The sequence below is a fragment of the Oenanthe melanoleuca genome, chromosome 28, assembly GCF_029582105.1.
Source record: "Oenanthe melanoleuca isolate GR-GAL-2019-014 chromosome 28, OMel1.0, whole genome shotgun sequence".
Lineage (NCBI taxonomy): Eukaryota > Metazoa > Chordata > Aves > Passeriformes > Muscicapidae > Oenanthe > Oenanthe melanoleuca.
The window spans coordinates 2440920-2467444 of NC_079361.1; the positions used below are offsets into that span (position 1 = coordinate 2440920).

The following is a 26525-nucleotide window of genomic DNA, read 5'->3' on the forward strand; positions in this document are numbered from 1 at the left end:
AGGAAAAGCATTTAAATCCCTCATAAGCTCAACATACAGTTTGAGATCCTTCTTCTGCATCAGAAGAGAGCTCATGGAGTTGCACATCTGAACTCAGTGCAGGGCCTTTCCAGTCCCACTGCCTCTGGTCACCACCACTGTTCTTCCTGCCACCTGAAAGAGGAGAGGAGGATGAGGAGCTCACACCAGCACAGGGCCTGGGATAACTTAGTGAGTGCCAAAGCAAGAAAAATATGGTGACTTTGAAAAAATGCAACTGCATGGCTTCTCCATGCTGATCCCAAGTGGAAAATCAGGCAACAGTGACACACAGGGCTGTTGAAAAAAGTTTAAAACTTGAGAAGACCAGGTTAAGATAAATAGGGAGGGTAAGTTCAAATTACATTACACTATTTTAAGTGAAGAATGAAAACACAATGTCTGCATGAAAATACACAACTCCCAAAATTGCAAGTTCATGACATGGAATACTGGTCAGCAGGAATACTGCAGTCACAGCAGCACCACTGTGAATGTGGAAGGAGGTAAGGGGAGATGGAACCCTCTTGTAAAAAGTACATGACAGATGTATGGAGCCTTCCAGAGACACCAGAAACTGTCCCAGAGATTAACTGCCAGTGAAATAAGGGCCATTCGCATTTTCACTTAATGCATGAAGCAAAAATGGAGATAAATAGTATCTGGTCTTTCCTCTTATTTCATTAATTAACTGATAAATCATCTGTGCCAAAAGGACAATTAATATTATCTAAGGATTCAGCAAACCTCTAGTGACTGTGCAGATACAAAGTGGAAAAAAGTGTTCATGACATAATGAAAGCAGACAGCTGAATTCAAATTTTCTAGGTTACTAAGTCAAGCTTATTTTTTTTTAACAAAATTAAAGTCTTGTGTGGAATAGTGGTGATTATAAAGAATAGGTTAAAGTAATGCCCTTAGCATAACACTGAGAGCCCTACTCTGCTCTCTAGTGTTGGTATCAGGAGTAAAAGATCCAACATGCTGGAGATTTGCTCTGATCTTCCTTTTAGAGCCTGGTGAAGCTTCCTTATATGAGAGCCTCAATTCCTTGTTCTTATTCTCTGTACAGTAATCACAGTAAAAGAAAAACGGTGAATGTTCCCTTTCTTACTTTTATTTAAAACTGAGGGACTACTGTCATATCCTCCAAAGGTCTCTGCTCTCCGGGGCAGTCCTGAGCCATCCTCAGGCTGACTGGATGCACTGCCAAAGTGAGTGAAGATAAAGTCCTGGAGATTTTCAGCTGGGGAACAGGAGAACACATCATGTAAACAGCCATGGTTATGCAGCAATACAAGTTATCATGATAATGAGTCTAACAAACCATTTCAACCATCAAATCCACTAAAAGTTCAGCCAGTCTGAGATGTCCTGCAGGGCAGATGAATTTTCCCTTGTGAGTAGCTCTGCATGACAGGCTCTTCATATGAAGATGAGCTCTTCCTTAATTGCAAGTTAAGATTATCAAACCTTGAGTGTTTGTTTTTTGTTTTTTGTTTTTTTTTTTTTTTTTAATAGAAACTATGTTTGGGTTTATTTTCTTTCTAAACATACTATATTTAGACAGGCTGTTTTTAATAGATAACCCTCCTATAATATTACACTTCAGGACTTTGTATTATTAGAGCACTCTGTTACCCTTTCTGAACAGACTAGTTCTAAGATTCCACTGGTTGATCCTTAAAAATAAAACAATCCAAGCTGTGCAGGTCTTCTGCCTAAACCCACAAATGCACTTCACCTTTCTTGCAGATGGGTTCTGAGAACGAGGAAGTCTGAACTGTGTTACATAAAAGCATTATGTTATTACAGGATGATTTTCAGAGCCTGTACTTAGATCCTGGGTGCTGATCCCCACACCAGCACCTGAGTGAATGCCCATACATTCCCACATTCCAGTCACCTTCAGTCACTGCAGACTTCAGAATGGCCTCTCCTTGCAGATTCTCTGAGATATCCCCCCGAAGAAGCAGCCTGGCCCGGGATCCTTGGGAATGGTCTTCAAAGCCAATCACCTCAGACATTTCCAGATAAATCTGTTGCTTCTCAGTGAGACTTTGCAGAATCAGGTCATCTTTCATGTTCAAACGCTCTGAAGGATGAAACAAATTCAGTCCTGCCTTCCTTGTCACTGTCACAGAACCATGTTCAATTTGGGAGATTATAGTTCATTTTATGGCCAGAGCATCAAATGCAGAGATTTAATTAACAGTTAAGGAGAAAACTTATGCAGCAGACAAAGCTTATTAGACTTCTTTAGCCACTATTTCTACAGAATCTTACACCACCTTGAAAGACTTACAAAGGAGAAACTTGATCATATCCTGATAAAGAATTAGACAGCCATAAATCACAAATAATGCTGAGAAGCAGCTTGTGGAATATATAACTAAGTCATTACCTTGAAAATCCTTTAACTTTGCAGCTCTTGCTTCAGCCTGCCTCCTCTCTGCTTCAGGTTCATTAAATGTTCCTCCTTCCTCATCAGGACAGCTGTCCAAAGGGAAAGACAGATTTATATTTGATCTGCATGTGAGATAATTTAAAACTATCTCAGGACTCCAAGTTGAAGCTTTTGCCTCAGTTGTGGTTTATCCTGGGTGTCAATCTTCCTCCTTTTTCCAAAGCCCTGTTGCATTTGACATCAGTGAGCTTTTTTTTTTTTCCTTTTTAAATAAAAGCAGGATGAAGTCTTTGACTACTTTTTATTTCATCTTTACCAGTGGTTTCTTCCCAATGAACACAAACAGAACTGCACACTGAAGAACTGCACACTTTCTTTTACAAAGAAAGTTTAGGGCGAGTCAAATGGATTTTAAAGATAAATTTACACCTGTGAGTGCTGTGAGAAGAAACTAGCAAGAAATTGAGCCCTCCTGCTTTCCCTCCTCCCTTACCTCTCCACAGCCCTGCGGATGTGTGCCATCCAGGAATTCCTCTCCTCTTTGGAGCTGGTGTGAATTTCATACATTTCTGGTCCTTTTAAGGAAGCACTAATTAAGAACATTGCCTTTTCCTCATTAGCTACCTCTCTCACAATCAATTTTTGCAGTGAGATAACCGGTGGCTTAGAGTCCTGTAAAATAAAATACAGTACAAATTGCAGTACATTAGATGTGTTCTTTAGGAATTGTGTTTCCTAGCTGCCCCCTCTTCCTATTTATCCAGAGCCACCAGGAGCTGTAACATCATGAGATAACTTTGACCTTTTCACAATGACACTTTTGATATTGTAATTTTTTTACCGTCAATGAAAACACGGGATGAAGAATGTACATGTCAAAAACAAGAGGTCTTGATACCTGATTGAACATCAAAGCCTGTGTCAATTTAAAGATTCCCACTGAGTCCCAGAAGTCAAGAACAGGCTCAAAAATTTTTGCTCAAAAGGAGGCAAACCCAAAATTTGAAAAAGAAAGCAAAATTGACACAATGTGAAGTGAAAGGAGAGAACAAGAGGAAGTATTAGAGGTGTTAAGTTGGCTACAAAAGAAATAAAACAGAGGTGTTAGAGGGTGTCAGGCCCTGATAAAAATGACACCAGGTGACAGGTAGTGTATTGTATAATGAGGATTAACTGGATTAGCTGTCAGCCTTTGCAGTGAAAACATTTACAGGAGGGATATTAGTTACTAAAAACCTGTCTAGGCTTCCTACAGCATAGCTTCAACATATGCAGCCTAGAAAGTTCCTTCCCAGGAGAAAGCAGCTCTTTGTGACTGCTGAATCTCCACAGAATAATCTAGAGCCATGACAAGAGAGATGTGAAGCAAACACCAGGAACACCAGGAAGCTTCTGCCAGCTTCTCTGAGCAGCTGTACTGCAATTCCAGCCATGAACAGAGGTCACTGGAAAAACAGAATCACTGAGCAGATCCATTTGCTCCCTCACTTGATTTATTTATGGAGAAGCGATATTAAATTTCAAATGAACTGCATGCATACAAAGATGCAAAAAAATTGGTCAGACTAAGTGTAGAGCACGTTTCCAGAGGGAAAAAAAATCCACCACACAGCACCCTGTTCTGTGCATTCAGAGAAGGGTAATTTGAAAAGCAGTTGTTTGTACAGCCCTGAGGTCACCTAAATAGCTTTTGCCATTAGAATTCAGCTCTAATGTTAATGTCCTGAAAAAAAAATACATCCAAGAAAACAATTACATAAAAGAGTTTCTCTGTTACAGGTTTGACAACAGCCATCAGTGAACTAGATCAGGACAAAATGTACAAATTAACTTCTCTGAGGACACCTGTGGAAGTGCCCTGGAAAAGCAAGTGAATTCACTGAATGTTCTGGAGTGCTGCAGTAATAACATCTGCATTAGTGCTTACTCCATGTATTTAAGGAAACTTCTCTGCCCCTAGCAAATCTCAGAGCACTGTGACCACAGTTACCATGTCCCTAACTGAGATGGCAGATTGTTTCCCTGCACACTAAACAGAAGCAGGATTTATTTGCAAGTGTTTTTCAAAGCACACTTCTGGCATGTGCAATGTCCATGACTTGTACAAAATCTCAGCCTAACAAAATTCAGTGTAAGGGAAAGTCACAGCACAAGAAGAGAAACAGTGAAAATCATGGGAGGGAGACGTGGCAGCTACAACTTGTCAATGAAACAAAACACTGGTTTGCACTGGGAGAATGGGGAAAGGATTCAATACTTGGCTGGTTTATTCACTTAATTTTCTTACTGAACCTCCTACAACAAGTATCTAACATCCCTAATTGTGTTTCTTCTGTAGTTACTGTCATTCATAAATCCTCTAAGTGCATGTATTAAATAAAGAAAACAATACCTACCACAGATGCAAATGTGTATTTTTGGTCCTTTTCTTGTAAGAGCAACAGTACATCAGTGAGCAGGACTGCCAGAATATCTACAGTAACAAAAGAGACAGAAAAAAAGGAAAAGAGAGTTGTATTTTAAAGCAGAAAGATGAGTCTAGACTCAAAAAATTACTTAACTTATATTTCCTGCAAGCCAGGGAATAGCATGTCACCATTTGCAATACTAGGTCTGTAACTGCCTTCCACTTGGGCTGCCCCCAGCCAGGCTGTACCATACAGAATCAGCTGATTTAAACAGAGCTCATTTAAAGCCTGAGAACACCCCCACACACATCCCACACATGGGCTACAGAGGGAACACATCCCTCCCAAAAGCAGATTCTTCTGGAACTGCAGCCATTCAGGATCCCACCTACTCCTGGCTGCACTTTCTGTGCCACTAAAACTTCTCCTTGAACACTTGAGCAATGAAGCTGCTCAAATATTCCCTGATGGCCATTGCTTTGATTTCCTGGCAATGCAGAATTAAGAGTCGTGAGGCTGACATGACACAGGTTTTGCAAAGTGTGAAGCAGAGCTCGCACAAGATAATGCCTTTCCACAGGAGACTAAGTCAGGATGACTCAAAGCTTTGTCATCCATCTGAAGACTTCCCTCTTGAATTGGGAAGCAGATCAGGCAGATAATAAGCAAACAGCATAAGGAACTTATCATGCACCATTACAGAGATGCTTATTGGACAAGCCAAGAATAGAACAAGTGCTATTTCCTCCAATATCCTATTAAACAAGCAGGTTATTGTCATCTTATTTTATACGCAATCGATCAGTAATAAACAGTTACTAAAAAAAAAAAAAATCCAACATAAATCTTGCTTCCCAGTTGTGTTTTTCCCCTTGCTGGTGCTGTACCTTTGAGTCTCCCTGATGCAGCTTTCCAGTAGAGCATCCCATCCAGGAGCAGCCGCCTCTGGCCCATGTCATCCTTCCGGAACAAAAGCCCATTCTTGCATTTCCCTGATGATTTCAGCTCCATTTTGTGCATGATCTCCTTGAGTCGCTGTCCCTTCTCACACTCATTTACCATGGCATCTACATGGGTGATGGTGTCCTTAATTAAACCAAGGGCCTGGGTCAGCTCTTCATAATCTCTAGTTCCAACTGAGGGAAAAGAAAAGCAGTCAGGCACACTTTCAACTCTGGAATACAAGACATGAGCCATTCAAATGCATTTTAGCATAAGGGCTCCATACTGGACATCTAACAGTACTTTCTAAGAGCTTAAGTTTAAAAATAAAATATAATAACCTAAAGCTCTGAAAAGCTAATAAATCAACAGGTTTAACTACTGTGGGTTTGTGGTTGCAGACTTTAAATGCTGTTCTTCTCCTCTGAGGAGAGGCTGGGAGAATTGGAATTGTTCAGCCTGGAGAAATTTCAGAAGTAAGTGTGGCCTGAAGGGAACCCATAGGAAAGATGGAGAGAGACTATTTAACAAGGGCCTGGAGTGACAGGACACAGGGAATGGCTTTAAGCTGAAGAAGGGCAGAGTTTGATGGGATATTGGGAAGAAATTCCCCACTGTGTGGGTGGGCAGGCCCTGGCACAGGGTGCCCAGAGCAGCTGTGGCTGCCCCTGGATGCCTGGCAGTTCCAAGGCCAGGCTGGACATTGGGGCTTGGAGCAGCCTGGGACAGTGGGAGGTGTCCCTGCCATGGCAGGGGGTGGAATGAGAGGAACTTTAAGGTCCCTTCCAACCCAAACCATTCTGGGATTCTCTTGACCCTCTGAGGTGAGACTGATCTGGCATCATCAGCCAACACAGAAGTGAGAAAGCAGCTAACAGGCTGTCTGAGATAAGAACATGCAAAACATGGCAGAAAAAGGGCCAACAGAGAAGTGTGAGGCTCCCAGGAAGCATCCCACCTTCAGTGTTCTGAATGATGCGCTCCAGCAGCACCGGGTACTTGGTGATGCGCTGGGTGACCAGGAGGATGCACTCCTGAACACCCAGCCTCCTCACAATGGAACAGTTCCCAATTTTCTACAAAACAAGACAAACTTGTCACACCCACTGTGCATGGTGCTCTTCTAACTCCCTCCCCACTCACATGCCTTCTGCCCCAAAACACTTCTGCACATTAGACACAGCACCTTGAAATTAGCTGCAGTCTTCTACTGAAGCAAAACTCCTGACAGCATTCCAAAAATTGCCTTTATTACTGGAAAATAGCTTAGGTATTGTCTTCAAATACTGTTAACTAAATGTGGAGTCAACCAGGGAAACTTCCAAATCTGAACTGACTGCCTGCTGCTAACTGATCACCCCCTATAACAGGGTCAGACCTTTCATACATAGAAAAGTTCTGTGGTTTTAAAACTAGACCCAAACACCTACCAGTCAAATTAGATCAATAATGAAGAAATCTATGTTTATTTTACCACTGTGTGCTTACCAATAGCCTGACCTACAGAAACACATTCCTGTTTAGAAAGGGAGGACTGTAAAGCACCAGTTAATCTGACAGCAGGTACTGCACACACCTGGCAGCAGAAAAACACAGTACCAAGATCTTTCTCTACAAGGACTGAAATTACATGTTTTAATACTCTGGTCACTTATTTAACTCTTTGGAAGTGAAGGACTCTCACTTTAAAGGCACCTGGCTAAGACGAGCTATAAATACAGAGCTATGCTGGAAAGTTCACACAGTATCACTTACTGGTGACTGGAAAATGAGAATATTTAGGCCTCTACAAAGCCATCTGAGATTCAGGTTACAGCTTCCACTTGGGCTGTCTCTCTTCAGCCCTTCCTGTTAACTGCACATTAGAGTGTGCAGCAAACCACCCTGGAGCAAATCTTCTGGGTTTGGAAAGATGATGGTGTGAGCAAAATCTAAGAGTCCCTGCTTTTCTACAGCAGCTCATCAACAGCATTTATCATTGATTTAATTTATTAACAAACCAATCTACCCTGATGGCCTCACAGCAGGACAGAGCTCTGAACAGAACAAATATTCTATTCCCCAGTCCTAGGTGCTCTCAAGAGCCTGACTCAAATGTAACACTTGCTAATTGTGGTTTTGTCTCCAAGTAACTCAAAAGATCTAAAATACAAAAGCTCACAATCCACCAAATAATGAGAATATGTCTGTAACCCTGCCCATTAACATCTGAGGGATCTTCAAGTACAAAACAAAACTCAAAGCAGTGAAATATATTTTGCATAGTCAGAATAGGAGACTTCTGGTTACTGTTTACCTTTATTAAGTTTTGGAACTTCTTATTGCTTTGGAGCAGGTCTTTGTAATGGCTAACAGCTTCATTGTGTCCACAACAGAACACACCATATTTTTCTCTCATTCTCTCCCCATTTTCACCTGAAAACTAATTGGAAACAGAAGAATGAAGAAGAAAGAAATTAATCATTCAGAGTAAGCCTACCTCCACCATAAACCCCAGGTTTAACATAGTTTCTGAGACATTTTTCCTGTGTTTCAATTTCTTCTGTACCAGAAATGAGAGATTTATGCAGTGTGACATGTGAGGGCTTGGAATACCACAAGATAACCAAATATTAAATGATGGTTGTAATTTTTAAAAAGGATTTCTGGACCTCTGCACTCAAAAAGTCTGTGAGCTGTAAAAGCTGAAGGGCCAAAATAAATGGTCATGATGTATGATAGAAATTGTTGCATCCACTCCATGCCAGAATAGTGCTAAAGCTGCCATGAGTTTAAAGTATCCTGACTGTATTTTTAAAAGAGCAGAATGAAGAAGTTTGGCTTTATCTGAAGGAGAGCCAAGCTTGGAATGGACACTGGGAATATGTTACTTTACTCTTGGAATAGATGAAAAGTAGAATCAAACAAGTCACAAATCCCACAACATGTATGTGCATGCCCAAAGAACATTTAATGACCATTTCATGGTATTTGTAATTAGATATATTCCTGGGAGTCATGCTCCCACATTACCTGGGAAGAGAACCATAAACCCAGGATGAAATCAATCTCTGTACTACATAACTTTACCCTCACAGGTAGCTTCTTAGAAGCTTTATAGTGTTGACATCATTGGTAGGATTTAATTCCCACCTGTTTTACCAAGAGGTCTCCAATGTTCTGGATTATATAATTTCGGTCACTGCCTTCTTCCAAGGATTCCTTTCTTCTCTCCTTCAGCTGGAGCAGGAATTGCCCATGCATCTCCAGCAGCTCATCCACACAGGGAAAGAGCTTGTTGATGACTGCATTTGAGAACTGCAGCTCCTCTCTCATGGCTTTGGAGTACACCTTCAGCATTATTTTCAGTGTCCTAACATGGTGCATTTCAGTCTGCATTAGTTCTGGGAGAGGCGAAATACAGAAATAAAATCAAAAGTCATTTCTATGCTGTGCAGTGAGCAGTGAGACATAAGAGCAGGCTCTGAAAGCCATCATTATCTTCTTCACTGCAGTCTTTGCATCACTCATGTGAAGCTCTTAAATTTGCCTTGCTAATGTCCCAACCCAGCAGTGACTGACCCTACTCATTTAAGGACATCTCCCAGTGGCACTTGAGCTGCTCCCTAATTGTACAGCTGGGCTTTGCTGCTTACAGAGCCCCACTGAAACCCATGGGCTGTTTAAAGGCATTCACACAAGGAATTACACACATAAATGCAGGTAACAGACTCAAAAACCTTCACCCACTTTTAGTTTTCAAGCACAAGTCAAAATGGGAACCAACAAAAATGTTTTCTGCTTTGTTTCACAACAGTGGCACCATGAAACAGAAAAAGTTTTAAGAATAACAAATACTCTTACCATAAATGACATCTTGCCTTTTTATAACATCTTTCCTTTGCCTCTTTGCATAAGGCTGTTCCACTGCAACACTCCAAGATTCTGCCTCAAACTCATGAGCATCTGTTTCTATTTCACTCCGGAGGGACACAGAATATGCATCTAGACCAAAAGCACAATTTCACTTATTATTAAACACCATATCCCTCTTTACCATCAGGAAAAACAAGAGCAAAACCACCTCAATGCTGCTTTCAAACCCGTGGGAGATGTTGCATAACAATCCTGAAAAGCACAGAAATTCCATACCTTCCAGAAAAATGGAGTCTGCTGTTGAAGGTGCAAGCGAGACAACGTCATCTGAAGTCTGCTTAAATTTTATAAAGCCTGAATCCCCTTCATCCATGTCTCCTGAAATTATCCTAAATGGCCAAAGAAATTACACCAGAACAATTAAAATTTAAAAAAAAAAATCCAACTTCTTTAACAAGCATCTTTCCTAAACTATAGTGCAATTATCTTACAATAAATAAATAAGATATCACTGTGCTCTTTAAACAGTTAAATCAAATTAGCAACTCCAACACTGAAATCCTGCAGTTTAATTAGAGCAGCATGAGCAAAGCTTGTAACTTCTGGTATGACAGTTTACAAGGACATCACCTGGTGACAAGCCACAGCCAGTTCAGAGTACAAAGGGCACTTTCTCTAGGAAGGGAGGATAACTGGGGCACATCAAAAGTAAATAGCTACTTAAAACAGTAGATAGCCTTGAGTTTGCCTAGTATTTTAATGAAGGTATTCAGCAATTTAAAACACTGCTGCCTCCTACACCAGTCAGCACCAGCCCAACCTAGAATAGCTGAACTCAGATGAGAATTTCACAGCAGCTCTCAAGACAAATACACCCATGAAAACCGTAATCTAGACAGAAACATTAAAATACTGCACTACTTTATACAATAACTTTCGTGACATAGGACAGAGGGAGTAAAGACACAAAAAAAGGAGAAAAAAAAAAGAGCATTGTTCAGGGAAACAACTTTCAGAATTAAAACTCTTGAGCTTGAAAATAAGACATGAATTCTCATTTTTCTTTCCACACTGGGGAGGCGGGGGGCATCTGAAGCCAGTGGATTAGAAGAGAAGCATTTTACTCACCCAAATTTATTCACAGCTCCAGCAGCGTTGAGTGAAGGCTGGGAATGTCCTCTTTGGGCGATAGTCATGCCGAGGTTGCGGGACAGGGCTGGGGTGCCATCCGCTCCCAGGAGGAGGCTGCGGGGCTGCTCCTTCAGAGAGGTGGCTAAAGAGGCAAAAATGGAATTGGTACTCAGAAAATGAGGCGTGCACTGCAGCTCGCCTGCTCTCAGCCCTCGCTCGGAATGCGGACGGAGAACTGACAGGATCTTGGATGTCAGGAGCTCGTTGTCCAAAAAAACATTCTCATTCCATTTTCTTGAAAAGGAACCACAAAAAGACAGCTCGGGGTGAGCTGGAATCGCATTGCTTCTGCCGCTGCTTTTTGAATTTGTATTCCCCATGCTCAGCACTGGCTGCCCTCAGACCTGGCACAGTAAAGTGGCCCCAGAGATGCTCTGTTTTTATACTACCTGTGATCCTTCTAGAAATGTAAAGCTGCCACTTAACTTACTGTATTGGCTAAATCAGCAGGTCTGAAGTGCAGGAAATTGGTCCCTACTGTGCCCATTTAGTGTGGAAATTGCAAAGTATCTTCTCCTTTAGTAAAACACCAGAACCTACACACAATTATTCACACCCCACCGTATAAGGGCACAGAACATTTCATGGCAAACAAGAAAAATCAGAGATCACAGAAAAAACCCCACAAGTTCTTTGCAATGCTTATTGCTCACAGCGATTTGTATCTGCATGCACACACACTGCACATAATAGATACCAGAGCTAAATTTAATTTTAATACTACAGCTTTTTAATGCTTTTTAAATCTAGACAGACTGTGAACTGGAAAGATATTTGAAACTTTAATCACTATTACACAATACGTGGAAGCCTGTAATAGACTTATAAAAAATGGATACAATTATTTAGTACTAATGTCTGTAATAAATGATAAGGAACAGGAGACAAAATACATCCTTTTAAAAAAGGAACTTCAGGGAAGTCAAAGACGAAGACTCAGCCAGACAATCTTTAGCATTGATCTCTGACAAGGTCTGTAGCTGCCCTTTTTCAAAGAGCTTTTAAGGACATGGGAGTGGGATCTCACAGATCCCTGAGCCCAGGGCTCTGTCACTACAGGGAGAGACCCAGCTCCTCTCCCAGTCCCACGTCCAGGAGGCTGCTCCAGGACCAGGGGGCTGCTGCTGCTGCTGTAGCAGCTCAAGGGGGTCTCCAGCTCCCAGATAAGGCTCATGTATCACTTTTCTAGTAAAAACACTGGTGTCCACCCAGACCTAAAAGCTCCCCTTTTTCAGCCTGCCTTCCTTAGTGTACCTTCACTAATAATTCTCTCTCCCACTTCTGCCTTGCTCAGTGAAGCACAGTTAAATCAAGGTATTTGTGGTTCCTGTCATGAAACAGGTTTTTCCACATTTTTTCATATCCCGTGCTCTATACCTGCTTGTCTCTCATTTCATCTTCATTGACAGAAGAATTGTTTTGGGGCTGCAGGGGAGGTTTCATCAAGGACATTTAATAGAAATTATACCACCACATCTTTTCCTGCTGGAAATACCTTTCCCAAAACCTGTTTGGGTTTGAAATCTCCTGGCTACACACACAGTATACTGTCAGTCTACAGCAAACTGGGTAAACTGAGTCCTTTCCATCCCCTCCAAGCCCCAAAAGGAGACAAATATCTGAAAGATTTGCCCAGTCAGATTTCTTAAACAAAGGCTTAATAACCAATGTCCCTGTGTTTCCATTTGGTGAAGTATTGCAATTACTGGCCATCAAGTTGTCTTTTTGTGCTCCACAAGCCAGGAACATAAAGTTCTCTTACACAAGGATAGGCCAGACCTAAAAATCTCCAGAGGCAAAACAAGGGGAGAGGGATGGGGACACACAACACAGTTTATACCTCTCTTAAAATGAATTTTTCTTTTACATTGAGACAATATCTTTGGGTTATTTTGCTGGGCACTGCAGTCTGCAGGATTATGCTGTGGCTAACAACATACAATGCCCAGGCTATTAGCTGTTCCTTTAATTTCCAGCTCCTGCTTTTGACTAAGGAAAATGAGTACTGTGTGCCTAGCAGAGCCTGCATGGCCCACAAGCCATTTTCTGAGTTCAATTAGCACTGTCTGCACACTGCTGAGCCCCACATCGATCGCTGCTCCCCTCACACACACCAGGTACCACAGAGCTCCTCACCAACCAGCCCTACTGACTGCTGCTCCCATCTGCATCAGCCCTTGCTTCCTATTTTAGTCTCTGCACTTTCTCCTAAATGCACAGACCCATTCTGGGTAACACAAACAGCCACTTATCTCCTTATAACAATTATCCCCTGTGCTGCCTCTTGGGAAGGATCATTTAATGAAGAGGACACCCTGCAATGCAAATGGTACCTGAAAGCACCTGAAACACCCAGAGTGATGCTCAGACATTCAAATCAGCTGTGTTTGACACTCACCTGTCCTGTTAATGCACACCTTGTAACATCTTGTAAAATTAAAATGTTATTTAATACACCTCTGACTGGGATGGTCTTTTCCAGGAGCAAAAAGATATTTCAAAGCCTATGCTGAAATACAGATGTTCTTTCTTCTTGCTTTTTTCCCCTCCCAGATCCTTTTTTCCTCACTTTGTTTCAACAAAGATTTATGTTCAGACCATTAGTGCTAGCTTGTCTTAGAGATTTCTAGCAACCACTAGCTGCAGGCAAGTTTTAAATAGACAATTATGAAAATCTGATGTAAAACAAAGTTCACAGTTCTAGTCTTTTCAGAGGCCAGAGAATAGACAATCAATGAAAAACGAGCTTATTGATCCCTTTTCACCATGATATTTTGAGGTTACACAGCAAGAAGGTATAAAGAAAAATAAAAAGATAAAAAGATAAAAAGATAAAAACACACAGGAGATTGCTAGGAGCCTCTAAGCCATTCCCAATAGAAAAAAAAAATGAAACCATCTTATTAAAAGAGACCTTCTCTATACTTCAATAACACACAGTGTATAGCCTTTAAAACATATTAAAGAAAAAAAATGCAATAGAACAGATAAGCCTTGAGCACAGAAATCATTCTTTAGTACAAACCTGGGGAAATGCACTGGGGCGAACTTTGTGGAGATCCAGAAGGTCTGTGCTGCAAATCTTTCTGCTACAGGAAAAAAATACAATATTCTTATACATCCAGACCAAACTTTCAGTCCAAAATGAATCAGATTTTTCCTATCCTATAGCATTTACTGTAAGTGAAGATGTTCACTGAGAATATAAAAGATTTAACACAATAACAGCTTTGATTCTTTCATGTGCCAGACAAATGACATATAGACATTAACACTTTGTATTAAATTCCACAAAGTATAAATCAGGCTGAAATAGAACCAAAATTTAAACTACAGCTGAATTAAAGCTATTGATAATTAATTTATGAGAAGAAAGCAACCCCTTCATGTTCACAGTCTTCACTGACACTTTGCTGTTGTTTAGTTCCAGCAATACTGACTAAACTAATCCAGCCACTTTCAACCAAAATTCAGACTGTCCATTTCAAATTGCATCTTTGGTAATCTCTGCTAAACTTCATCCTTCTTGCAACACTAGGGTATTAAAAACCATTGAGATACAAGTTATCAAAGATGCAAAGAAATTAAATTAATAATACAGGCTGTAACAAATGGCTTTTGGGGAACCTTTGGGGTTCCCATTTCTGACTGAATTCTTCACCCCATTTTGTGCCCCCAATCCTTCTCTGCTCTCTTCAGGAGTGGTTTGTCATGTGGTGCTAAAGAGTGGAAATGAAAGCATCAGAGCAAGTGAATTTCTTGGTTTAAAAGGAAAATTCACAATGCCCTGAGATGTTTAAAATTATATATCAAATCCCCCACAAGATCATTTCTGCCCTCAGAAGAGTTCCATTCTATATCACCAATGCCTGAACACACTTCCTCTAACCTCTAATTGCTCAGGTTTGAGCTGCTCTGCTCTCTCTTTTCCCCCTCACAGTACTCCCTAATCTCCTATCAGTCTCTGAAACCATCAGCACTTGCAGGTTAAAACAAACTAAAACTCCCTCAAGTATTATTAGTTATAAGGAGAAGGAAATGATTTTCAAAACCAATACCAGAACAAAAAGCCCCAACAGATAGACATCTATGTGAAACAACCTGTGACCTTACATGCAATCACAGGCACCAGGGTGACAGAGATAAAAAATAAACATAAGCATAGCAAGACCAAGTTCATCATAGGTCCCAAATGAAATCACTTATTCTGCATTTTCCAGTTTAGCAATCATATTCAACAGCCAAATTCTCCTCCACCCCTCATGCTCTGCCATCAGCTTTGAGATGGTACAACATTCAAAGGTACCACATAATTCAATTATATTCCCCAAAAAAGTGATAGGTTTGAGGACTAGTGCTAGTCACAGTTCTGGGACACAGGCTAACTAGTTCACAGTACAGCAGTAAAATATTTCACTTTATTTTCCCTCCATACATTATCATTAATTACTGTAATAACAAGTTAATAACTACTCGATGCCTTGAAGATGTAGGGCAAGATTCTGTGCTGATGTAAACTAAACCACTTGCATAAATTAAACTTATTATGTCAAGCCTTGTTATTATAAAAGAAGAACAAATGTTAAAGCCCACCTTGGGTCTGATGCTGCTGCATTCAGTCAGCAAACTCTTGCAGTTCTTGTGGACATTCACTGCACAATCTGAAATGCACGCACACAAAAAAGTCTTAATTATTCTTCTTTCCTGTCTAGGGAAAGGAATAATGGCACACAAAGGATCTTAATTTTGAAAGAGGTGCAGAGTAAGCTCAGATGTTGTGGCAAGCATCCTGGCTGTGCATGTTCTGGTCTTGATTTTACACCAAACCCTTTCAGCAAGACTGCACCACTGAGTGCAATTCACACATGGAAGAGCCAAGAGCCACTCTGGAATGCACCAGCAGATTTCTGCCCAACCTCCACTCAGTGGAGCACAGCTTTCCTCATCTTTGCAAAGGCCATTTCCATGTCTCTCCATCCAAAACTGACACCAATCAAGAGGGCAGCAATTCTTTGGCTCCACAGGAATAGCTGCCTTTCCTCACGGGCTATTGCTGGGAGCTGCAGTAACTACAGTAAATTAAAGATCAAAACACTCTCCAGAATCATCAGAGCATTACCAGCACCACAGCATTACCACCCTTCCAGCTGCACAAAGGAATTATTCCCAGATACAGGAACCAAGCAGCCCTCTCACCCAAAAGCCATAAAACAATTAACAGTATAATAAAATCCAATCTCTTTTATTCCCCTCCTGATAACTATTTATTAAGAAAACAGGAGGGGAACTGACAGTACCAAAATTTTTCTGCAACCTTTCTGCCCATCTATAAAATAAGATCTTTCATCAAAAGCAAAGCAGGACACCCACAACTCAGTAAAGGACATCAGAATTTATTTGCCTTTTGCCAGACATGCCTGTTAAAAGAGAAATAGAACAAAACTGGAAAGAAGAATACTATATCTGCCAGAGAAAAGCCAATTTATGTTTAAAGCACAGAGGAAAAACTATTTAAGGTCTCTTCAGAACCACCCCCACCTGGTGCCAGGACTGGGGATCTGCTTTAAGGCTCCTGGATAACCTAGAGATGCTCACTTGTGTTTTCCATATTTTCAGCAAAAACCAGAGAACAGGACCAAAATACTTACTTGGCTTTAAACACAAATAAATTAATAAAGATATTTAAAAACAAGACTGAAAGACTGAGTGCACAGACCTGCAAGATGCTCACATGTCATACAACTTCCCCAAGTGTGGGACATGAAGTGCAGAGCTCTGCTCCCAAGTGCATGCCACAAACACAAAAAAAAAAAACCCTCCACAAAAACTATCACCTCCCACAACTTCTCTTATTTGGGATATTCTTGCCACTACCCCATGCCACAAACCAAAAGGCATCACATCTAATTTCAGATGTATGTGCCTCTGCAAATGCACGAGAAAAATGTAGCAAAATTATCACTTATTAAAACTGTGTAGAGGATAATAAATATATTCATTATTTCAGCAATGAGAAGGCCTCCACCTACCACAAGGGAATGAAGAGCTTATTAAAAGACATGCCTCAACAACAAACAAATAGTTGACAATAGAAATCCCTTTTCTCCTGAGACAAAGAAACAAACTGTAGGACAAAAATCACCACACAAAAGGAAATAGAGAAAATTCTCCATGATGTCACGCTGGGTTGGCTTCAAGTCCTGCTCACAGATGGGTTCCCTTAGGGGCAGAACAGCAGCCCAATGGATGCCCCATGTTCCTACAGCCACTGCCTTCCCACACAGTCCTGAAATCCATGGAAATCATCTAGAATTCTGTGATATAGTCATCTAGCAACATCAAATTTCAATTAGATATTCATATTTCCTGATATGTACCCATTTTCAGTGATTACATTCAGTAATTCTATCAATGATTAGTAGGACCAATTCTACTTGAAAAGCTTGGTTTCCTTGTTAAGGTAACTGTAAAAGGGATTTCACTTAAAAAGATATTTCAATTTTAAAATCATGCCCTTGCTCTGTTAAAGATAACAGCTTGTGGCACTCTCAGTAGGCATTCTTCACTTAATCAGCTGACATATCTAATAGTGCTGTGTATGACTTCCCTCCACTGCTGAAAGGTTCTTTACACAACACAGAGAACATGCTAGAAAACAGGAAAATGCTACAGAAAAGCTGCAGGAAACTGAAGCTGAATCCAAGGATCTGATTCTCCACAGACTATCTGAAATGCATTCATTTAATGATTTCAAAGTGGCATTATTTTTGCCCACATAAGAGAAATCTGAAACCTGCCAGAAGACTGTTTTATAAGCATGCTTCATTTTATAAAACATGCTCCAGCTTCCTCTATTCAACACTTTTGCAGTGCTGAAGGAAGGCCACTCTAATTCAGGATGAGAAGGAGCTTTTGAATACTAGTGACTGTGGTTTCCTTTTTATGCATTTTATGCTTTTTATGCATTTATACAGATTTCTGCATTTATTCCTATTACTCTGCATTCTTGTTAAGCTTCTCTAAAAATGGTATCAGAGAACTGCAGGGGTGGAAAAAACAGCAAAGAGAAAATGAGGGACATGAGGGACAGGACTCTGCACACATGAAGGCTGATGTTTAAGAGCAGAGATACACATGCAGGGTTGTTTGCAGGTGTAGAGAAATAAAACAGATCTTTAAAAGGTGTATAGAAATACCAGATTTCTACCTCTTCCAGTCATCCAGAGTAAAGCAGCATCAGTAAACTCAAAATGACAAAAAATCAATTTTGCATTTACCATCAGTAGAATTTGGTCTTATTCAGATCAAGAATTCGGTGGGAGGGGGGAAGAAAAAAAAAAAAAAAGACAGTTCCATCAGCAAGCTCTTCCCAAACTGCAGAGGAGAGAAGATATTCCTGAGAAAGGCAGAGATAAAAACTCAAAGGACTGCAGCCAGGCTCTTCCTTGTCTCCTCCTCTCTCAACCACTCACTGAACAGCAAGAATATTAAAAACAGACCCTCCAAAGGATGTCATCTTGATGCAGACTATGCAGAAGGGCTGCAGCTCTGGCCAGTGCTGACAATGTCAGACAAAGTGCCAACACACTGAGAGGGTCCCAGGGTTTGGGTCACCTTGACTGGATGGGAACAGGAGCACCACTACTACAGCTGAGGGTACCAGAGCAACTGAGCCACACAGCGTGGAAACAGAGCAAACCCACCAGGGCTGCTCCTGGGCTTTCATCAACAGGTTTGGAATTCAGGCTGAGAATCTTGGGAGCATCACATTATCCCAGATCAGGGACTGTCACTCACTTGAAGCATTTTGCAGGGGTCTGTGCCAAAGATGAGCTAATGAGTGACTGAAGCAAGGACCTCAACCAGCAATGAAAGATTTAAAAGCCTCATAAATATCAGAAAAGATCCTATTCATGACTGAGGGTAATGAATTTACTACCTGGTATAAGAAAAAACCTTCCCTTACTAATGAGATGTTTTCCCAATAGCTCCCAGAAAGTAATTTACAACCTAGGAGGATTTTACTGGACAGCACATTACAACACCCAAAAGCATCACCCTGTTCACAGTATGAGAGGGCAACAAACCTGGCTGGAAAGGGGCAGGCAAAGACATTTTTTTTCCCAGCTGGAATACCTTCCAGGGGATCAGACACTGCCAATGTCCTATAAATGTCTTCCAGAATTGGATTTCAGGACAAATCTATGACTCACCAGACATTATGAGCACTATGACCCTGACCTTTGGTCTGGAACGGTGCTGCCAAATAAAATAACTCTTAAAAGACCATTTGCAAACAACAATTCACAGACAAAAATGCTGTGATTAATATAAAATTCAACTATTGACTTTCTTTATCTCAAAGATTTTTTGTTTATTTTTTAAATGACAGATTAGAAATACCCAACACTTTAGAGCAGCTAAGTTCAAACAGGGACAGATTTTAACAGTGGCTCTAATGATACAAGGAGTTCAAGGATATATTCACCACCTATGAAATCCAACCAGCTGAAGAGAGCCAAGGACAAAATAGCTTCCTTGTGAAATTAGTAATTTTAATATTTTTTTCCTGTTTTCAACTGTCCAATGCTTCAGGGATCAAAGAGAATCTCTTCCCTCCCTCCTTACCCTTACAGCACACAAGGAACTCCTCCCTCTTGAACTGACAAAGGAAACAACCCTCATATGAATGATTAACACTGAACATAAACTTTGCATTTATACAGAGATGCACAACACAACAGCCAAGAAACATTTCAAACCACCACAGCATTCCAGAAAAAGCAGAGTGACTGCAATAAAACTTCTCAGGAAAGAGGAGGAGTTTCAGTGGAACACGAGGAAGTTTTTGTATTGGGTAAATCCAGGTCAGGTATCTTGAGGAACTCGGAGCAGATTTAACTTTGTCCTAGTGGCTCCAGTGGTCGGTGTTTACTTGTTTTCTCACTTGTCTAATTACGCAGAGGCAGAAACTAAAACTGGAAGGGTGCAGGGAGAGGAGATACTTCACATTCTGAAATAGAGACAGTCCACGCCAGAGAGCAACAGCACCAAATTATCAAGTTTCAGCCTCCCTGTTAGAGCATTCCTCTTTGTCTCCAGAACAACCTATAATTACTTGCTAACTATATCTGATTCTTTTGTCAAAATATCAGTTGGAGGAAGCAGAGGGGTTGTGTGATTCCCAACAGTGCAAATTCCAACAGCCACAGGGTTATCTTTAGGCACAGAAATACATTAACAACCAATAGTTCTGTTTTTTAAACAATGCCAAGTAAAATCTGCATGTTATCCTGAAAGAAATCAGAGTCCCAATTCAATTCCCTCACGCTGAACCCTTCCCCCAGTCTACGCTACAGAACTGAAGCAGCAACTATGACAATCATAAAAGGTATTTAAAATATTTCATAGGTAAACAGTAGGTGGAACTACAACACACAATGTCTGATGGCTCCTGTTTGAGAGCCATGTTTCATGGCTCATGGGTTTCTTTTATTTTACCGTGCCAAAAAGAAACTATTACCTTCATAACTTTAAACAAGAAAGGCCAAATAAAAAAGCCTCCCATAAAACTCTCTTATGAGGGAGTGTAAAAGAACTAAGAAGCAGCCTTTTTTATCTTGGTGACACACCAAATCTTCAAATAATCAGAAATTATGCTTATTTATTAGAGCAGCAAAACTAAATATAGTACCAGAAACATTCAGAAAGCTGTTCGAATCACTGCCTGTTTCCCTGCTCCTCCTCCAAAATCCATCACCACTCCTAGCTCCTGCTGGCGTCTCCTTTCAGCACACACAAGCTATGCTGATACCATCTCCCGCTCCTCTCCCCAAGGAGCCAGAGCCGTGGAATATTTAAAATGGGTCAGTCTTCGCAACTGTGGACAAAAGTTTTCACCACTTTTTCCCTAAGGCATTTAAGGTCCCTTCACGCACATCCCAGACTTTTCTCGCTGCTGCAGCACCAGTACATACAATGTGTAATGACCGAGGTGCGGGATTTAATGAACACAAGGATGCTCAGACTCAAGCTGCGGCATAAACAGAGCTGGTTTCACACAGGCTACAGCCGCTCGCCTCCCTACCGCACACAGCAACATTTACCACTCCTTGCGCAGCCCATGAAAGAGCTTTCTATTGTAAACACTGCATCTTTCAAGCTGCGTCCCGTCCCGCAGCTGAAGCCCTGAGCTGCAAACGTCGGGACGGCTGCAAACCTGCGGGATCGGTGCAAAGCGAAAATCAACCCGCTGTCCCGGCCAAACGCCGGGACCCCTCGGAGCCCTCGCTGCCCGCACAGGGACTGGGGCAGGGCGGACCCCGCGCCGCGGCCCCGGGGAGGGGGTGCCGGTGCCCGGGGGCTCGCTAGGGCCGGGGGGAGCGGAGCTGACAGCCCGGTCTCTTACCGGACTCCCCGGGGAGCCGCCGGTTCCCTCTCGGTCCCGGGAGCCGCCGCCACAGCAACAGGAAACGCCCCCGTGTCCCGGAAGGAAAAACGGGGAGCGGGGTGCGCGTGCGCGCCGCGGCACGGCCGGGCAGGGTCCCGGCCCCTCGGGGACAGCCGGCGGCCTGAGGGAGGGCACGCGGACACCCTTAACCCGTGTTTTCCCCTCAGGGAAGGCACACGGACACCCATAGCCCGTGTTTTCCCCTCAGGGAAGGCACACGGACACCCATAGCCCGTGTTTTCCCCTCAGGGAAGGCACACGGACACCCATAGCCCGTGTTTTCCCCTCAGGGAAGGCACACGGACATCCTTAGCCCGTGTTTTCCCCTCAGGAAAGGCACATGGACACCCATAGCCCCTGTTTTCCCCTCAGGGAAGGCACACGGACACCCCATAGCCCGTGTTTTCCCCTCAGGGATGCCATCAGTACCTGCAGCCCGTGCCCGCTCCCCATGGAGAGCACACGGCCATGGAGAGCACACGGCCACCCTTATCCTGCTCCTTCCCTCGGGAAGAGCACATGCAGCCCTGACGGTTTCCCCTCAGGGAGGGCACAAGCACCTATAGCCCACACTTTCCCCTCAAAGCGGACACATGGCCACCTTAGCCTGCGTTCTCCTTCAGGAAGGGTACAACTACCCACAGCCTCTCCCTTTGAGCGAGGGCGTTCCTCAGGGTGGAGCAGCGCCCTCCATATCATCCTTTGACACCCTCGTTCCCCTCATGGAGGAGACTGCCACTCCAGCTGCTCCTGCCCCTCAGGGAGGGCAGAGCCTTTCACAGCTCTTGCTTTCCCCTCAGAGAGTCTCCCCTGACCTCCCATTTTCCTTCAGGGAGGGCACACTGTCCTTCCAGCTCTGTGCTTTCCATCAGGGAAAGCAGAGCCACTCACAACCCTCACTTTCCTTCATGGCCACCCATGGCCTGTTCCTTTCTTCTGCAGGGAGAGCACAGGGCCCCCAACACACATCTCCCTCACAGAGGGAGCATCCTCAGCCTCTGCTTCATCCTCATGGAGGGCACACCACCATCCATTGCCTGCTGCTTCCTCCTGCAAGGAGGGCAGAGCCACCCATAGCCTGAACTTTCCCTCAGGAAGGGCACAGGGCCCCCAGCCTGCATGTCCCCCCTCAGGGACACCATGAGCATCCTCAGCCTGCACTTTCCCCTCAGGGAGGATACCCGGCTGCCCAGAACCCATGACTTCTCTAAGGGAAGACACATGGCGTCCCAGCCCATGTTTTTCCCCTCAGGGAGGGCACATGGTCACCGTTAGGCCACACTTTTCCCTCAGGGCAGCCTCACAGTTCCTCCCAGACTAAAGAGGACTCTAACAGATGGGATGTGGCACCCCAGTGGCATCTTCAGCATGGCACTTCATGTGTGTTTGCACATTGCCTGTGCCTTGAAATACATAATTTGTTATTAAAAGCCTGGTGGGACTTGCCAACCCAACGTGCTGGAGTGTTTATGAACAGCCTGCCAAGGCAAGGCTGCAGTGCCTGGAGGGTTGGCAGGTGCTGCCTTCCCTATCTGCCGCTCAACAGCGAGTGCCTGCCCAGGCCTCTGTCAGTGACCCCTGCACAGACAAACGAGAGCAAGGGGGAATTATCTTCCCTAGCAGGAGATCCATGCACTGACTCACAGAACCAAACTGCTTGCTGGAAAAAACACCTTTTCCCTGATACCAATACAATTTGATGTACTAGCAGGAGGCTGCTGGAGTACTCAGTGTAGGCATGAAAACTTGGAAGAGCTCACCACCCAACTTCCCCTCCTGATTTCACTCTGAGGATTTAGAATACTGATCGAAAGTTTGTCATATTTTAAATTTTTAAAACACACATATCCTACTTGCCTGTTGAACTTGAAAACACAACATATGTGATTACAAAACAAACTTCCCTCTCAAAATCCACCTTGCCACTCTTTGGGCTGGAGATATGATGAAATCCTGCCATGGGGCCAATGTGATCTCTAGTTTTCACACTGCCACCTGTTTAATCGATTTTATTTTTATCTTCATCTCATAGTTGCAAGCTTTTCCAAAATGTTCCCTTTTGTGCTGCTTCTCTACACGACTGAGTACACTGAGGTCCCAGTTGTTTATTGGGGCCTGTCAGCACTACAGAGAAATGATCATTACATAAAGCAGTTTGGGGGTAAACAGCTGGCTGTCACTTGGTGACTGATTAATCCTTAGAGACTTCAAACTTCGTGCTTTGCTGTAATATAAAAGTAAAGCATTGCAGATTGCCCAACTGCAGCTCATGGAGAGAACGTGCCGTGCTTGTGCAGCCTCAGGGCATCGCCACAAAATCAGTGCAAAATCTGGCACAGCAGCCAGCTCCAAGACTCCATAGCTTAGAGCTAAGGCTTGGATTGCAAAGAGAAGAGTACCAGCTGTCTAATCCTGTGTAATTCTGTAATAGCAAAAGATTTCTTGCTGAATGTCTCGGGTTGATTACTGTCCTCATGCATTTGTCAGCCCAAGTGTGCAAGATCTCGAGGTTTTATCAGGGAAAGGAAGGAGCAGCATTTGGAGATGCTCCAGATCAAGGTAGTACTGCCCAGACACAAAAAGAAAGTAAAAAGCAGAAAAAGAGAAGCACTAAGAATAGGATGTACTTTGGTTTCCTTTTCTAAGCCCTCTCGAGCTGGCTGAGCCAGCTCTGTGTCAGACACTCAGCTCAGTCAGTGTTTTCTCTGCAATCAGCTCTGCAGCCGCTTTCACATTTGCTTCAGATCCTGCTCCATTGGCTCAGAACCGTCTCAACCCACAGCCCGACTCAGCTGCTCTGGTTTTGCCTCTGTTTATTTGGACTCCTGTCAGTAATAGTTTATTCCAAGTGGGACTCCTAGTCCATTTATCACTGTCATCATGTTACAGCACCCAAATCTCCTTTTCCCCCCCAAAACAGAAGATTTTTGGCAGCTGTGCCTCTCTACGGAAATGCAAAGTTCCAGGTTGCCTGCTGCTTTTCAGATTTCTTAGTACTCTGTGTGAGCTGTGAACAGAAATTTCAGGATAGAAAATCAAGTAATTCTCCTTATCATGAACCAAAATTATCCTTCACCTATAAGCTTATTGGTACTGCACTGGGAATCCAAAAGCAAAACCCTGCACGTACAAGTACTGAGTGAAAGGTGAATTTCACACCAAATTTCAGGTCTAAAGCAAAAGCTCTTCTGGCCTCTCCTTGGCCATGGGTGGAGGATGTTTGCCTCACAAACTGCAGAAATCTACATCCTCTCCCTTTTTTGTTGTGAGAAAGGAAATGGTTTTCCAAACCTCTTTCACAATGCGCCTTAAATAAATCCTGGAGACCAGTTGTTACAGTTAGAGATCAGCCAGTGCACTGAAGCAGCCAGCAAGGGTCAGCCTAGGACAGGTGGACAGTCCAGCACAGCCTGTATTGTTCAGGAAGATTCATTAAACTGAGCCCCTTCTCTTAAAGAAGAGGAGCCTGCTAAACTTTGGTTGCAGCTATAGGTTTCCTTAGAAGAGGATGATCAGTCTGACACCCCTGTGGGGGCTTGGGCTCTGTCTTTCCCATGAAGTAATAGAGATTGACTGTCAGCTAAATGTGGAAGACCCACCTCTACCCCAGTGCTCAAGCTCAAGGGAAGCAATCCTCCTTCCATCTGTATTCCACAGCATAGCCCTGGCTCGCCTCCATGGCACAGCCTACTTGGAGAGCTCTCCTCCTGTCAGGGCTTCCCTGGGACTCATCTAACTCTTGTTGCATAAACTCTGGAAGCATGTTTATAAGAGAGGATTAATTTAGGCACAGAACCTTCTCCACCCGTGATAGCAAAGGCTCAAGAGGAGCTTTCTCATTTCCAGGTGAACAATAAACCCAGAGACTCACGGCTCATAGTTTACGTAATGGCAGAGTTTGGGTGGCCACTGTTGTCGAGATCCCTGTGACTGCAATCATTCCTCTTTGTTTTTCATCCCTACCAGGCTCCTGACTGCACATCCTGAGCTGCAGAGTCTCTCCTGAATCTCTGCTCTCGCCACACAGCACAGCCTTCTTCTCCTGGGAGACTCTGTGTGGTGTGGGGTGAGGATAGATGGGAGGACTCAGTGGGAGAGAGAAACAAGTTACCATGTACCAGGCTATCCAAGCTGCCCACTTTCTTCACAGCTCACACACATGTTTCTAGCAGAACAATGGTTTTTTGTTCTGACTTAAATGCAGAATTCCTCCTGCTGTTAGCATCGCTAATAAGAAGAGCTCTGCTCCTGCAGCTTATCACAGCCATGGAAGTCACCAGACCTTTTGTGTCGACTGGACAGTGAAAAGACCTCAGGCTTGCAATCATTCTTCCATCCTTCTCCGCCTTCAGCCTATCCCTTTCTTTAACCACAATCTTTTCCTGTGTTTTGCACTAGCCCGTTTTGTCTTGGACCACGTGGTGGTGCTGCAGTTAAAAATACCACGGAGACAACAGCAGCAGCAGCACCTGACCAGCGATGGGCGAGGGCTGGCCGGGGGCCAAGGCGAGGGGATGGTCAAATGAGAGTTCACCAGGAGAAAACAAGAGGTGCAGCCAAATCTCCTCACAACCTGGCAGCAGCCACGGCTCAGGCCGAGCCTGACAGAGCTGCTCACACTTCTGAAAAGCAGGCCTGCTGCTCTGGCTTCCCGGTGGCCCCGGAGCTTGCTGCTCCAGAGCTCTATCAGGGACTGGTCAGGAGACCACACACTGCTCTGAGCTGCAGTAATGGAAGCTGCTGATATCAACTACCAGCTCAGCAGCAGCTCACAAAGATTTCCGCCCAGCATCATCCAAATATAGGCACTCTCAGGCCATCAGCTGTCACACCACAAGTCCCAGCCCAGCTCTCACCACAGACAGCCATTAATTTTAATGGACATCTCAGAACCTTGCTCGATTGTTCAGCCTCACTTCAAGCCTCTGCAAAGGGAACATTACAAAACAAGCTGTACTGCTCTGCTGTCTGTGTTAGCCTGGGCAGCCAAGAGCCAAAGGAGATGTGACAGAGTCCCAAACACAAACCAGTGCCTCAGCCACCTTGGAGTTTTTCTCCTAAACGTTCACAAGACAGAACAAGTGAGAGGGCTGGGAAGGTGAAAGTTGCCATAACTCATGTCCAGTCCCTGTGTATTTATAATGGACAAACCATGCTGAGCCACACTCTCATTCCAGCTCCAGATCACAGATCTCCATAGGGCTGTCCAGAGGAGAATCACTCACACTAAATGCCCTCAGAGTTCCCAAGACCA

At 43.3% G+C, this 26525-nt stretch overlaps 1 protein-coding gene across 2 annotated transcripts in view; it reads right to left on the reverse strand.

Moving 5' to 3' along the window:
- The window catches only part of ARHGEF18 (Rho/Rac guanine nucleotide exchange factor 18), a 48417-nt gene that overhangs the window by 9818 nt on the left and 12074 nt on the right, over positions 1-26525 (reverse strand). The window contains exons 1-16 of one of the 2 annotated variants that reach the window (XM_056512650.1): positions 21230-21302; positions 15415-15482; positions 13847-13910; positions 10759-10903; positions 9907-10019; positions 9619-9759; positions 8908-9158; positions 8072-8197; positions 6734-6851; positions 5721-5969; positions 4822-4898; positions 2919-3097; positions 2423-2514; positions 1925-2113; positions 1133-1264; positions 38-153 (exon numbers count right to left, since the gene is read on the reverse strand). In XM_056512650.1, coding sequence (XP_056368625.1) covers positions 38-153; positions 1133-1264; positions 1925-2113; positions 2423-2514; positions 2919-3097; positions 4822-4898; positions 5721-5969; positions 6734-6851; positions 8072-8197; positions 8908-9158; positions 9619-9759; positions 9907-10019; positions 10759-10826 — 1851 coding nt within the window. In that variant the 5' untranslated portion in view covers positions 10827-10903; positions 13847-13910; positions 15415-15482; positions 21230-21302. Of the gene's footprint in view, positions 1-37; positions 154-1132; positions 1265-1924; positions 2114-2422; positions 2515-2918; positions 3098-4821; positions 4899-5720; positions 5970-6733; positions 6852-8071; positions 8198-8907; positions 9159-9618; positions 9760-9906; positions 10020-10758; positions 10904-13846; positions 13911-15414; positions 15483-21229; positions 21303-26525 lie in introns of those variants that run through there. The other variant, XM_056512649.1, reaches the window with a different exon arrangement.